The 12,675-nt window shown below is 44.6% G+C and overlaps 2 protein-coding genes across 8 annotated transcripts in view; both read left to right on the forward strand.

The window, feature by feature from the left end:
• LOC112221527 (membrane-associated guanylate kinase, WW and PDZ domain-containing protein 1) overlaps nucleotides 1–6,626 on the forward strand; it is a 46,704-nt gene extending 40,078 nt beyond the window's left edge. For 4 of the 5 annotated variants that reach the window (XM_042303824.1, XM_042303822.1, XM_042303821.1 and 1 more), the window contains exons 13-17: nucleotides 186–386; nucleotides 639–715; nucleotides 886–1,032; nucleotides 1,138–1,276; nucleotides 2,805–6,626. In XM_042303824.1, coding sequence (XP_042159758.1) covers nucleotides 186–386; nucleotides 639–715; nucleotides 886–1,032; nucleotides 1,138–1,276; nucleotides 2,805–3,958 — 1,718 coding nt within the window. In that variant the 3' untranslated portion in view covers nucleotides 3,959–6,626. Of the gene's footprint in view, nucleotides 1–185; nucleotides 387–638; nucleotides 716–885; nucleotides 1,033–1,137; nucleotides 1,277–2,075; nucleotides 2,164–2,804 lie in introns of all 5 variants that reach the window. The other variant, XM_042303825.1, reaches the window with a different exon arrangement.
• A 1,605-nt stretch (nucleotides 6,627–8,231) lies between these two features.
• The window catches only part of LOC112247156 (IQ motif and SEC7 domain-containing protein 2), a 52,048-nt gene continuing 47,604 nt past the window's right edge, over nucleotides 8,232–12,675 (forward strand). Inside the window, exons 1-2 of one of the 3 annotated variants that reach the window (XM_024415852.2) lie at nucleotides 8,232–9,056; nucleotides 9,281–10,198. In XM_024415852.2, coding sequence (XP_024271620.2) covers nucleotides 9,720–10,198 — 479 coding nt within the window. In that variant the 5' untranslated portion in view covers nucleotides 8,232–9,056; nucleotides 9,281–9,719. Of the gene's footprint in view, nucleotides 10,199–12,675 lie in introns of all 3 variants that reach the window. The other 2 variants (XM_024415850.2, XM_024415855.2) reach the window with 2 other exon arrangements.

Raw genomic sequence — 12,675 nt, forward strand, 5'->3', positions numbered from 1 at the left:
CAAGTGTTAAAGTTTCTACTGTATCTACAAGTCTCTACTGCAGCATTGTACTTCAACCAATGGTTTGGTGTCTGAGGTTTGAGGAACATGTGCTCTTGTATGATCCTGTATGATACAGGACTAATTAGGGGTTTATGAGATGGTGGAACTGTAGAACTTCACTCTCTCTCTCTCTCTCTCTCCAGCCACCTCGCTCCTCCCTCACCGGTTCGTGACGGTGCGTCGGGGCAGTCCTTCGGCGAGGAGCGGTCAGATCCGACCCGGTGACCGGTTGGAGGCGGTCGATGGGCGTTCTGTGGTGACCCTACCCCACCGGGAGCTCGCCCATATCCTGCGCCGAGCTGGAAACACCCTACGCCTCACCATCATCCCCCGTCCTAGCACATGTGAGTGCAAAGAAACACACCTGTATACACACACATATTACACACACACACACACACACACACACACACACACACACACACACACACACACAGCCTATACACTCACATTTAAGAAGAAAATAAACTAATCTCCTCCCCATTCTAGTTCACAGGGTCACTAAGATGTCAGTGTTCTCTGTGTGTACATGCATCTAGTACCTTTTTACTCTCTGTCTTCATTGACATGCTAACCTCACCCCTCCTCTCTCTCAGACTCATCCAGCCTATCAGAGACCGCAGACTATGACCCCAATTACAGAAGCAGAAAAGGGCACAGGTCACGACCCAAGGTGAGGGCCATCCATCCATTATGTGTGTCTGAGTGAGTGTATAATGTCCTCGGTCAGTGCTTCCTTTCCACAGAGACACTCGCTTTCACCGTTTCTCTGTCTGTTTATCTTTCTCTTCTCCGGAGACTGATATGCACCTCTCGCTCTCCCTCTCTCTGTTTCTTCTTTAGCATGACTCTAGGTATTACAGTGTGGATCTAGACCGCGGCCCAACAGGTTTTGGGTTCAGTCTGCGGGGGGGGGATGAGTACAACATGAGTCTGTACGTACTGGGACTGATGGAGGGAGGACCTGCCTCACGCAGCCACAAAATACAGGTGAGCGTATTGTTTTAGAATGTCGGACCAACCCAGGGTACCTCTTTAAAGAATGCCGTGTCTAATGTTTCCCTGTAAGTTACCTCAGCTGTAACTGTGCTGTAGGTAAGCGATCAGTTGGTGGAGATCAATGGGGACAGCACAGCAGGGATGACCCACAGCTTGGCTGTAGAGCAGATACGCAGGGGAGGACACCGCATACACCTGGTGCTAAAGAAAGGCAACGGATACGTACCCGATTACGGTAAGACACAGAAAAGGACCGGGGGGATAGAAGTTGGAAGCACTGTAAAACCCCAGAGACACTCCTCCCACAGCACAAACTGTCACTCAGTTTCACTTGATTTTAACAGAGCAGGTGGGATGAGGACTGAGGATAAAGTGGCGGTAGACTAGAGAGAATCAGGACATTCAACTGAGCATAAACACTAGAGAATCCTCCTCAAACTGTCAAATGTCTGTTGTTTATCTCTCTGGCCATATTATATCTCTCTTGGCTGTATTATATCTCTCTGGCTGTATTATATCTCTCTGGCTGTATTATATCACTCTGGCTGTATCATATCTCTCTGGCTGTATTATATCTCTCTGGTTGTATTATATCTCTCTGGGTGTATTATATCTCTCTGGGTGTATTATATCTCTCTGGCTGTATTATATCTCTCTGGGTGTATTATATCTCTCTTGGCTGTATTATATCTCTCTGGGTGTATTATATCTCTCTGGGTGTATTATATCTCTCTTGGCTGTAATATATCTCTCTTGGGTGTCTTGGGTGTATAACCTCTTTCCCTTTTTCTAAATTACTAACAATGCTTTTCTTTTTTCTCTTTTTGGGGCTTTCCTTCCTTTTATTATTTCTCTCCTTTTCTTGTGATTCCTTCTTTGAACCCTCCATCTCTCACTCTTACCTTCCCTCTTACCTCCCCACCACGTTTTCCTTTGCTCTCTCTTTATTTCCTGTCTTCTTTCCCTGTTTTATTTTATTCTACAACTTTCTCTTCTTCTTTGCTCTTCCTCCGTTCCTCTTCTCTCCCTGTCAGTGGAGCTGTCCAGTCTGTCTCTATGTATGACCAACTCCAAGCTAGGCGAGCCTTGCTTCTATGTCATCGGCCGGACAGAGAACACGCGGTTGGTAATCGTTCCTGTTAGTCCTCCATTTACTTGTCTCCTTACATTCCTCTCCTCCTCAATCCCTATCTTGTCTCTACTGTTGTCTTTACTGTTGTCTTTAATGTTGTCTCTATTGTTCTCGTTGTTGAAAATACCTTGTGTCACTGTCATTGTGAGACCATGATCATCCACATGCTGAAATGTTGAGACAGGGGTATAACTAATGACTCAAGCCTTAGTTTTAACCCCAAAAAAATGCCAGTTAAGTCAATGAGAACAATATCCCTTGGTTGAATTGATTTGTGTCCAACCTTGCCACTAGAATCTTCTAAGTGTTGCTCAATGCAAAAGAGAGCTAGTGATCTCTACGCTTCAACAATGCAAGAGACATTTGCACGAGAGCACACAATGTTGATATACTGTAATGGTTATAATGCAGGGTTTACCTGGAGGTCAGGGAAGTAGCAGCTGTTGAGACAACACAACCTGCACACATACAGCTACAGATTCTTACAAGGATTCCCTGTGAACTCTGGAGTTCCTTTACAGTGGTTATGTAACATCATCTGCTTCTCTAACTCTCCTTATTCTCTTCTCCACCTATTCAATGTGTTCTCTCTCTTCCCTGCTTCCTGGGTTCCTCCCTGTGTGTTCATCAGGCCGTGAGCGCAGAGTCACCTCCCCCTTCCTCCCACTGCAGCACCCCGAGGAGCAGAGTGTGGCTGCAGTAGACCTGGCCCGCCGGACGAGCCGCAGCTACAGGTCCAAGGTGAAGAAGCGGGGGAGGTCTTCGAAAGGGAGAGAAAAGAAGAAGAAAGGAAGCAGGTCAGGGAGAGGCAGAAGCAGCAGCTCAGAGGGAGAGGAAGGAGCAGGGGAAGTGAGACACAGCCCTGATTCAGACCCTGGTCCTGAGAGACAGGAGGAGGAGGACAGTGAGACAGGAGGCAGCGGCCTGAGAGAGAGGACTCAGGTGAGAGGGAGGGATAGGAGGAGGAAGAACAGGAACAAGGGAGGCTCTCACAGTTTACCCAGAGATGCCCTGAGGAAACGTAACAACGATAACATACACATAGAGGCAGAGAGGGGGGATGAGAGAGGGAGGGAGAGAGAGAGGAGGAGAGAGAGAAAAAGGAAAAGCAGGAGTGATGAGAGGGTCAGGAAGAGGGAGAACAGTGGGAAAACAGAGGAAGAGGAGGAGGTGAAGGAAAGAGAGGAGAAGAAGGATATGGAGGAAGAAGATGTAGAGGAGGTAGATGCTTATCTCCCTATTACTAACAAAAGGCTGCCCAGGCCCAAGCAAGACTGGGAGGAAGAGGATGTGGAAGAGAGGGAGAGGAAAAGGAGAGAATGGGACATGGAAAGAGAAAGGGAGTTGGAGAGTGAGAGATTGAGGGACAGAGAGTGGGAGAGAGAGGATGGGAGGTTGAGGGAGATAAAGTGGGAGAGGAAGAGGATAAATGATGAGGAAAGAGAAAGGTCTCAGTCCCTGAACAACCTGCTCTCCTTGGAGTCTCATGTGGCCTCTCCACTACAGAGAGATCCCTTCTCCTTCCTAACTCCCTCCTCTGAGCTGGAGCATGCAGAGTCAGTAACCAGCCACTCAGATGGCAGTGTGTATGCTGCCAGTGTCTCTGGCCTCTCGCTGGCCCTCACAGAGGGGTCTGTTCTGGGGACCCCGGCCCTGCTGCTCCCAGGCCCCTGGCTCAAACCCAGCCAACAGAGGATCACTGAGGTCATACAGGAGAACAGGCTTGCAGGAGAACTGAGAAAAAGAGGGAGGGGAAGAGGAGTCATGGAAGAATCGGGAATATAGATAGCAAAGCAAAATTATACATGCTGTTTGAGGAAACGGTTATCAAATCAAGGGTTCATGATCAAGAAGAGTACCAAACTGTATCCCCTCTTTTTAAACTATACTCAACACAGTTGGTTTTATTGTGACGCTTTTGATATGTCATATTATTTAGTAATATTCTTTGTGCCTTTTGACAGCTGGTTTCTGACTGATGTTACTGTTGACAATGTCCACTTGTAAATATTTGAAGATGTTCCAGTGGAACAGAAATCAGTTTCTCTCCTCTCCTCTGGGGAAATCCCCTAGTCCACCTTATGAATACAGCACCTTTCTCTGCTCTCCTTCAGGAGTTGCAATAGAATTGTCCTCCTGCAGTTGTTAGGAACTGGCATGGTCGTTCTCTCTGTAGTGACACGTGCCAGTGTACTTAAGTATTGGAGTTTCAGTTCCCTTCCACTGTAGATAGAGAGACAGCATAATACCTCATGATACTGAGCAATAATATGCAACACACCCAGGCTACACTTTGCCCAGGGAATGTGAAGGGAAGGGGTGGTATTGTATGGTACCTGCGACTCCTTCTACTGTCCATCCAACTGTTCTGACATAGATGCTGTTCTGTGTGTTCATTTGATTGTGATGACTTTCAGAGGACCGTGACTTTGTGCAATCTGTATACTAAATATTTGTATTAAATACATATCTCAATGCTATTGTATATACAATATTTAATGGAGCCCTGATTCGCATTGTTGGTACTGTGAAATATAATAATACATATAAAAGATAAAGGCTACTGACAACATTTTAATCAATATTATAGACTTGTGATTTCATGTTTATTGAAATGAATGTTGTGATATTGGTTAAGTATCAGGGTGAACCCTTCTATCAAACAAATCTTACCAAAGTCATACAGCATGCATACATATTTATATTGTCAAAGTGTCATTTCCTGGAAGTAAGAACAGAGCCACTATCCATTCTACAGTAGTGGTGGGGAGTTGACTCCAAAAGAGTTGATTCCTTGACCACAGAGAGTCAGAGTCGACTCTTAAAATCCCAACAGGGTCTGACTCCAGCAGATACCTTATCACCTCACTGACGCTGTGAGACATACGAGATGAGACAGGAGGTCGAAGGGCGCCAGATAGGATTGTAAATGTTACCGCCACCAATAGCATGGGTACACACCCAACAGTGTGCGTGGTGTCTCTCTTGTTGTGATGGTGTGTTTTGTCCTATATTTTTATTTGATTTTGTATTTTTAATCCCAGCCCCCGCAGGATGTCTTTTTCCTTTCGGTAGGCCGTCATTGTAAATAAGAATTTATTCTTAACTGACTTGCCTAGTTAAATAAAGGTTCAATAAATAAAAACATACTAGCTAGCTGCACAAGCAACCGTGGTTAACACTACTCCCTGGACCAGAGCTAGTTTTCACAGACCGAACGGCGTCAGCGCACATCATCTGCAGCCGGATGCTTCAAAACATCATAGAGTCGTTCAGAAAGATGTGCCGTGGGAACTAGGCTGATGTTGGCTACTGGTTAAGCCTAGAATATTTTGGTAATTAGATAGTGTCAAATGGCTCCATATGCATTGCTAATAAATCACCCAGTCCAGCGCACACACTCTGACAATGCAGCTGTAGCTAATTTGAGCTCATTTTGAAGTGTTTTGTCAAATTGAAGTCGGGAGTCGAGAAAGAGTCGACTCCAACCGCTCTGATAGCAGGAGTCGGAGTCGGATTCAACTCCCAAAATCCCGGAGTCGTTCACCACTACTCTTAACTTGCAGTTGCCTTGGTAACCAAACCCATACTGAACCATTAAGCTGGCTCATACTGTGTATGTGGCATTTGGATAATGAACGAGTAGTGGGTGTGTCGTTATAGTCCCCTGTCATGACTAAAATGATCAAACATCTACGTATTTTTCCTGTCTATTGATCTTCAGTAAAAAAACAGCCAACGACTCCTGACATTGAGTTATCTGAATAAATAAAGGACAATATATTAAATCAATCTGTCATTGCTTTGCCAAACAATTGGCAGACAGTTGTAAGCCAGTTATGGGAGTTAGGGCCCAAATATGATATTTTTGTACAGATGTATTTTTTAAATCCCCAGGTATTGAGATATATAATCGATAAACCAATATATATTAAGTTAAAGGTCTGAAAACTAAATACAGGAAGACACATATTGCTTTCAATTGACATTCTATTCAAGACATTTGGAGATGACGCTGTATGTATTCAATTATCTGACCCACCAAAACAGTGGTGTGAGGGAAGCAACTGAGTATGTATAAATTATGATGTTGTCTAATTTTAGATACAGTTTTTACATTCTTTTTCTCATGCCAATGGGAAAAAAGCAGAGGTGTCACATCACAACTGTCACAGCACGTCTCCAGTGTTAACCAGAATATGAATCAATTATTACACATCAGCACATGACTACCGAACCAGTCCAGTTAAGCTCCATTTTTTTATTGAGACTGTTGTTGTTACTGTTGTAACTTGTTTTTCAATTGCTTCATTTTTTTTTATTGAGACTTGTTGTTACTGTTGTAACTTGTTTTTCAATTGCTTCATTTTTTCATTTTCCTAAAGAAGATAATAGCCAATAAATTGTTAACAAACTTAAAATAAACTGCTAATAAAATATTTATATTACGTTACATCATTTTCTCATCTATTTTGACAATACTTGTGTGAGATGAGGTTCATTGAGGAGATGTTTTCTACTTAAAGCAGTAGATGGCAGTAAAATGTGGTACAGTGCGGAGGGTGAGGGTGGAAATGCATCTAAAAAAAATGTGTACGTGTGTGTACATGTGTGTACGTGCGTGTGTGTACGTGTGTGTGCGTGCGTGTGTTTTCATCCATCTTATCTTTGGTATCACTGGAGGGCAGTGCTTCAGAGCACATAAGGACCCTCTTCTCCTCTACCCTGTACTGATGTTGACAGCCATCAAATCATCATCTCCAAAATCACCACTGAGTCAGAGTTGGGACTCACAGAGGCTTGCAAACAAACGAGAGATAAAAACAAGTAGCAGAAGAGAGCTGGAAAGGAAGATGGCAGAGAGAGACAGTATATGGGAGTGAATAAAGGAGAGAAATTGGAATGAGAGATGTACAGCAGGAGTGAAAGGGGGAGAGAGGTGGTGTCTGAATAGCTTCAGTGTTAGCATGGCAGATGGAGATGGAGTATGTATGGGAATGTTTAGATGCGCCTGGAAAGAGAATGTATGAGAGGGAGAGGATGAACCGGGCACACAGGGTGTGTGTGTGTGTGTATGTGGCAGATGTATGAGTATCAGGAGAGGGCAAATGGCTGATCTTTTAGTAACACATGAATGATTTACCAGGCTCTGTGGAAGAGCAGGGATTCCACATCTCTCCGTGTACTCTCTTATCTAATATCAGGCTTTTTACTATTAGTGTACAACAAATTGCCTCACCTTTAACACAATCACGCCCACATGCATACATACACTCTTTCTCTCTCTCTCTCTCTCTCTCTCTCTCTCTCTCTCCATCTGTCTTTCTCCCACATACACATACACACACAGTTATTGTGACATGAGCAATTACACAAAGACCTTTACAAACTTTGTACCGGAAAATGGCAGTTATTTAATCCTGTATTACTAAAAATATTGTGGCACAGAGGCCCTTTAGTGGGCTATTTTGTCTATATTCTGACGCATCATTGAAGTAGTGAAGTGTCATTAGGCTTACTCTGAAGAAAACGCACATAGGGAGCCATGAGAGGATGCAAAAGCCTATTACCAATAGTAACATATTACTGTAGGCCTATGCTGGTAATGACTAGGTTCTGCTCAGCATAGCGGTTTGCAATTAAAGTTATTGATAGCGCAGAAAGCCAGCGCCCTCTGGATTTTCTCCAGCTGAGTCATGTGCGAAATGAATCGACTTTAGGAAATGACTTTAACTTCCCTTCACTGTGGAGATTTTGGGGAATGTTTACAAAGAATAGAATTTACATCAAACCAGTAATCTGCCATAATTGCCATAATGCCTCAAAACCAATAAGAAAAACAGTTCAACCATTGGAATTAAAGCCATTGATGAATGCATATTATATGCACATAACGATTTCGTTAAATTGACCATTGCAGACCATATTTCAATCAAAATGTTTTAGAAACATGCCCATTTTAAGGTGCCGATGCTCTACCCTACATTTGTCAATCGCCTATAATGTGCATCAAACATTGCGCGTCGGCACAAGAGCGCCCCTGAGACCCACGCGCGCTCATAGCCTACAGTTCACAGATTTGCCAGGAGTCCATCTCTTCGCATATCTCTACCACCACTGGTGTGAAGTTACTGCGACTGTTACCATAGTGGATTACAGATGGGTGAAACATTGAAAATAGTTTGATAAATGCACTTTATTTATTTGTATCACATGGGATTTTAGAACGTGCGCAGCGGATTGTTTTATTGGTCGGGAACAGAACACAGGCAAGTGGAAACTCCTTATACATATCAAGTATGTGTATTGAAGACGTGTGGAATATTTTACAGAGAAATTTAACTGTCTAAAGATTTTTGAAAGACTCGAGTTCGAGTAGGCAACTCTTCGTCATGGACGCGTGAGGTGAAGCTACACGGTGCGGTGATCTACGAGGGACACTCGGGCAAAATCTATAGCCTAAACCATCCTCGGGCTTTTAGATGTGGTCTGTACAGGGCAGGGGTGAATACTTGGACCTCTAACTATGAAATGAATCAGTCTTCCAACGTCTTCATTTTGGCTTTTCCAAAGACACATCTAGTTATGGGGTGAGGAGGATGAGGTAGAGACTGCAGGGATAGTCTATGTGGGAGGGAACATGGAATGTTTTCTATTATATAATCTTTGACAAAACTGCTTATTAGTGGGAAAACATAACAAGCCAATTTCCCTGACCCCGTTTTCCCTCCCCTTTTCATCGGGGGAGACAGAAAACTTTTTGTGATCATTAATAATTTTGGGGAGAATCGACCTGTTTTCAGACAAATTGGCTGTTGAAATGATAACACATCTTGACTGAAGTTGACAAGGAGAACACTGGGCTCTATGACAAGAGTCACTGGTGTGTATTATTTTTTATTTCACTGATCTTGTATTACACAGTAACCCCCTCTGTCTGCCTCTCCACAGGAGAGGGGAATATTGAATTACCAAGATGGCTAATGTGCATTTATTGTTTCAGATTTCAACTATACCTCTCTGTCTCTTTTTTCTCTGCCTTGATCCATCTCTCTTTTTTATTGTTTGATTTTGGTTGATCATTTGGAATGACACCTGATGCCCAAGGTCCTGGATTTCCATCTTCCGTCATCCTTCAAGATGCTGAACCTAAAGACACTAAACCTTCAGCTAACCACACTCAGTTGTACCCCTTACTTTGTTTTCGCCTTTGCACTGTTCCCTTGGTGAAGCCATCTTTTGTGGACGTAGAACAATTGCAACCAACCCCATCTTGCTTTGAGATACTGTGATATGTAATCGTTCGAGAAACTGTCGACACACTGTTGTGTCCCTTGCCGTCTCTGAATCTCTGAAAGGCTTTTTTGCGTAAAGTGGAAAGGGACAAAAACAATCCCCAAGTTAATTTTCCTCCAGTCCCCCTGTCCGTCCTCCCCTCTCCCCCCCACTCATCAGGGCTGGTGGGGGGGGTGGGATCTGGAGCTCCAGGGTCGTAACGGCGGAGGTGGTGTTACCCTGGAGCCTCCTTGTAGCAAGGCCTCCCATCATGGAGACCAGTCCAGAGAGCCCCAACCGGGCCGTGGAGTACCTCCTGGAGCTCAACAACATCATCGAGAGCCAGGCCAAGCTCATGGAGACCCAGCGGCGGCGCATCGAGGAGCTGGAAGGTCAGCTGGACCGAGTCAGCCAGGAGAACCAGGACCTGAGACTGGAGAAACCCACTCCTCCACGAGCCCCGGAGCTCCCCGAACAGAACCACAGCAACACCAACCACAGAGCAGAGCAGCCCCTCTCCCTGCCCATCCACCCTGGCAGCAGTAGTGGAGGTAGTGGCAGCACCCCCAGCCCCGTCACCGCCCCACCCCCTGTGGTGGTACCCCCTGCGGGGCCGAGCCGGGAGAGACGTGCCCACACTAGGCTGACCCGGGGCATGTCCTGTGGCTCGAACCCAGCCGAGCGGGAGCAGCAGGAGAGACTGGACCACACAGACAGCTGTGACACCAACAGCTCCACCATCCGCAGAAAGTGGGTTCTGTTTCTGTTTCTCTTTTGTATAATTCCCATGTTTCCCCCCAGTGCATTCTTTCCACAACCCACTGAAGCATGGGTTGCTTGATGGATATGGTGTTATGATTTTATTCCCTGACTGAGGAAAACATTGTCACTAATTGTCACTGTTTCCTTGATGGTAGTCTCTGAGCATCAGCTGGATGTTACCAACATGCCCAAATTATTCATGCCCAATATGCCCCCTGTGGCAGATCTTACTTAATCTGGCTTAAAAGGAGTTGGCATACTGTTCATTTAATTGTGATCAGACAAACAAACAGCTCTGCTACAGTTATATAACTCCTCTGTATTCCTCAGTGAGTGACATCACCACTGAGTAAAAGTGAAGGGCTATTTGCATCCAGATCACATTAGTTTGAAGGGAAGTGATGTGCTCACTGGAACCACACTGTCTCAAATAGGTGTAGCTGTGTTCAAGGGGTGAGTGTCTGACATACCGAGGACTAGAGGATGACTACATATTGATGAAGCTGCTTGGAGCTTTGCTTTGTGGATCCTGTGTGTTCTCAGGGGGTCAGGGTTTCATTTTACACAGGCTGACCGTTGCAGTAAACCTTCTACCTGAGTTTTAGTTCAGCCAGTGCAATGTATAGTCAGTGCATTGTGTGTTCTGGTCAATGCAGTGACTTGCGTGTTTGTGTGTGTTCCTCTTTCTGTGGGAGTTCCATTTTATGAGTGTGCTGATTTTGTTACCGGGGTTGTGAGATCTGTGTGAAGGAGGGATTTCTTTATGCTTTATGTGTAGGAGTGGGATGTGTAATGTGCAGAGGAAGAGTGTGTGTGTGTGTGTGTGTGTGTGTGTGTGTGTGTGTGTGTGTGTGTGTGTGTGTGTGTGTGTGTGTGTGTGTGTGTGTGTGTGTGTGTGTGTGTGTGTGTGTGTGTGTGTGTGTGTGTGTGTGCGCGTGCGCGTGTGCTCGCATGTGTGTATGTGGAGAAACCATATGAAATGATTATGCTCTGCTCAGTGCCTTTGTCCTTCAAAATCATAAAAATATAGCTTGACGCCCACGTCTGCTCAGTCATGCACTTTCCTTTAGGTTCGTTTCTGAGTGAGAGGTCAGGCCTTATTGGCCATGAATCTCTAGCTAGAGGTCAGGCCTTATTGGCCATGAATCTCTAGCTAGAGGTCAGGCCTTATTGGCCATGAATCTCTAGCTAGAGGTCAGGCTAAAGTGAAAGTCTGGAAACACACTCCTGTGGCAAACAATCTAAGCCTCTTTTCAGTTTTACTTCCACACACAGATAATAATATTTGGTCTAATATGTTCAGGTACTAGGCATATTATAGACAGATTCCTGTAAAAATACTATTGCATACTACCATATGACCTTTTCTAGCAATATTGTTTTGAAGCCATAATAACATCACCAAATCATATGATCATACCACATAATTTCTCATTTTGCGCTGGACTACAACTTAATTCCCTCCTTTTGACTTCATCTTCATTTATTTGTTCTCATTAATTGGTTCTCAGTCCCTCATCAGATTGATTCAGACTCTTGACTAGACCAAATCCCCTATTGATAGAAACACATATTAGGTATTTATGTGGGTGTTAAGCATACTGATGAATTGCAAATGTAGGACAGTTTGCAGATTCTCCCCTGTTAATGGCAGTGCTTGTGACACATTAGCTCTCTAGTTTAGATTTTAAGCTAATAGCTGTTGTTCTTCAATTTAAGTACCACATTCAATACATGTAGTATACTTAGCTTGGTTGTTAAAGGAATAGCTACTGTTCTTCGATTCAAGTGCCATATTTACAGTAATATGGAGTTGTGATTTATTTTAGGTTATCCTGTGTTGGTTTCTTCTCTGCCCTGACCTTGTCCTCAAACACTTACCCAACTCACACCATTCAGCTCATTCTCAGGCCACTGGTGAGGCCTGTCATCTGTCAACAACAACCCACTAATATACACAATATTTACATCATCCATGTTTAGGTCACCCTCAGCCATCTAAATATGTTTCAGATCAAAGAGAGAGAGAGAGACAGAGGGAGGCGGGATATAGAGATGAAGGGAGGGAGATTGAGAAGAGAGCATGGGAAAGAGAGAGAGAGAGAGAGCGACCCCGACTCAGCATGTTTCGCTCTAAAAGGGAAACAGTGGAACACACACACTGGTTCACCATCTGTTATCAGGGAGGTAAAGAGAGATGGAGGACGATAGAGGTAGCGAGCTAGAGAGATGGAGGAAGATGGAGGTAGCGAGCTAGAGAGATGGAGGAAGATGGAGGTAGCGAGCTAGAGAGATGGAGGAGGAGGGAGGGCAGGGCAAAGGGGCTAGGTTTAGAGACTAGGTTTTTGTGGCCGCTTAGTTTGTCTGTTGGAAGAAAATTTACTATCTCAACATTGCCCCTGTGACTGTCCGGTCCTCGCGCTCTGATGTCTAGGGCTGTGATGTTCAGTAGAATGGCCTGACTT

The sequence above is a fragment of the Oncorhynchus tshawytscha genome, linkage group LG22 (assembly GCF_018296145.1).
Source record: "Oncorhynchus tshawytscha isolate Ot180627B linkage group LG22, Otsh_v2.0, whole genome shotgun sequence".
Lineage (NCBI taxonomy): Eukaryota > Metazoa > Chordata > Actinopteri > Salmoniformes > Salmonidae > Oncorhynchus > Oncorhynchus tshawytscha.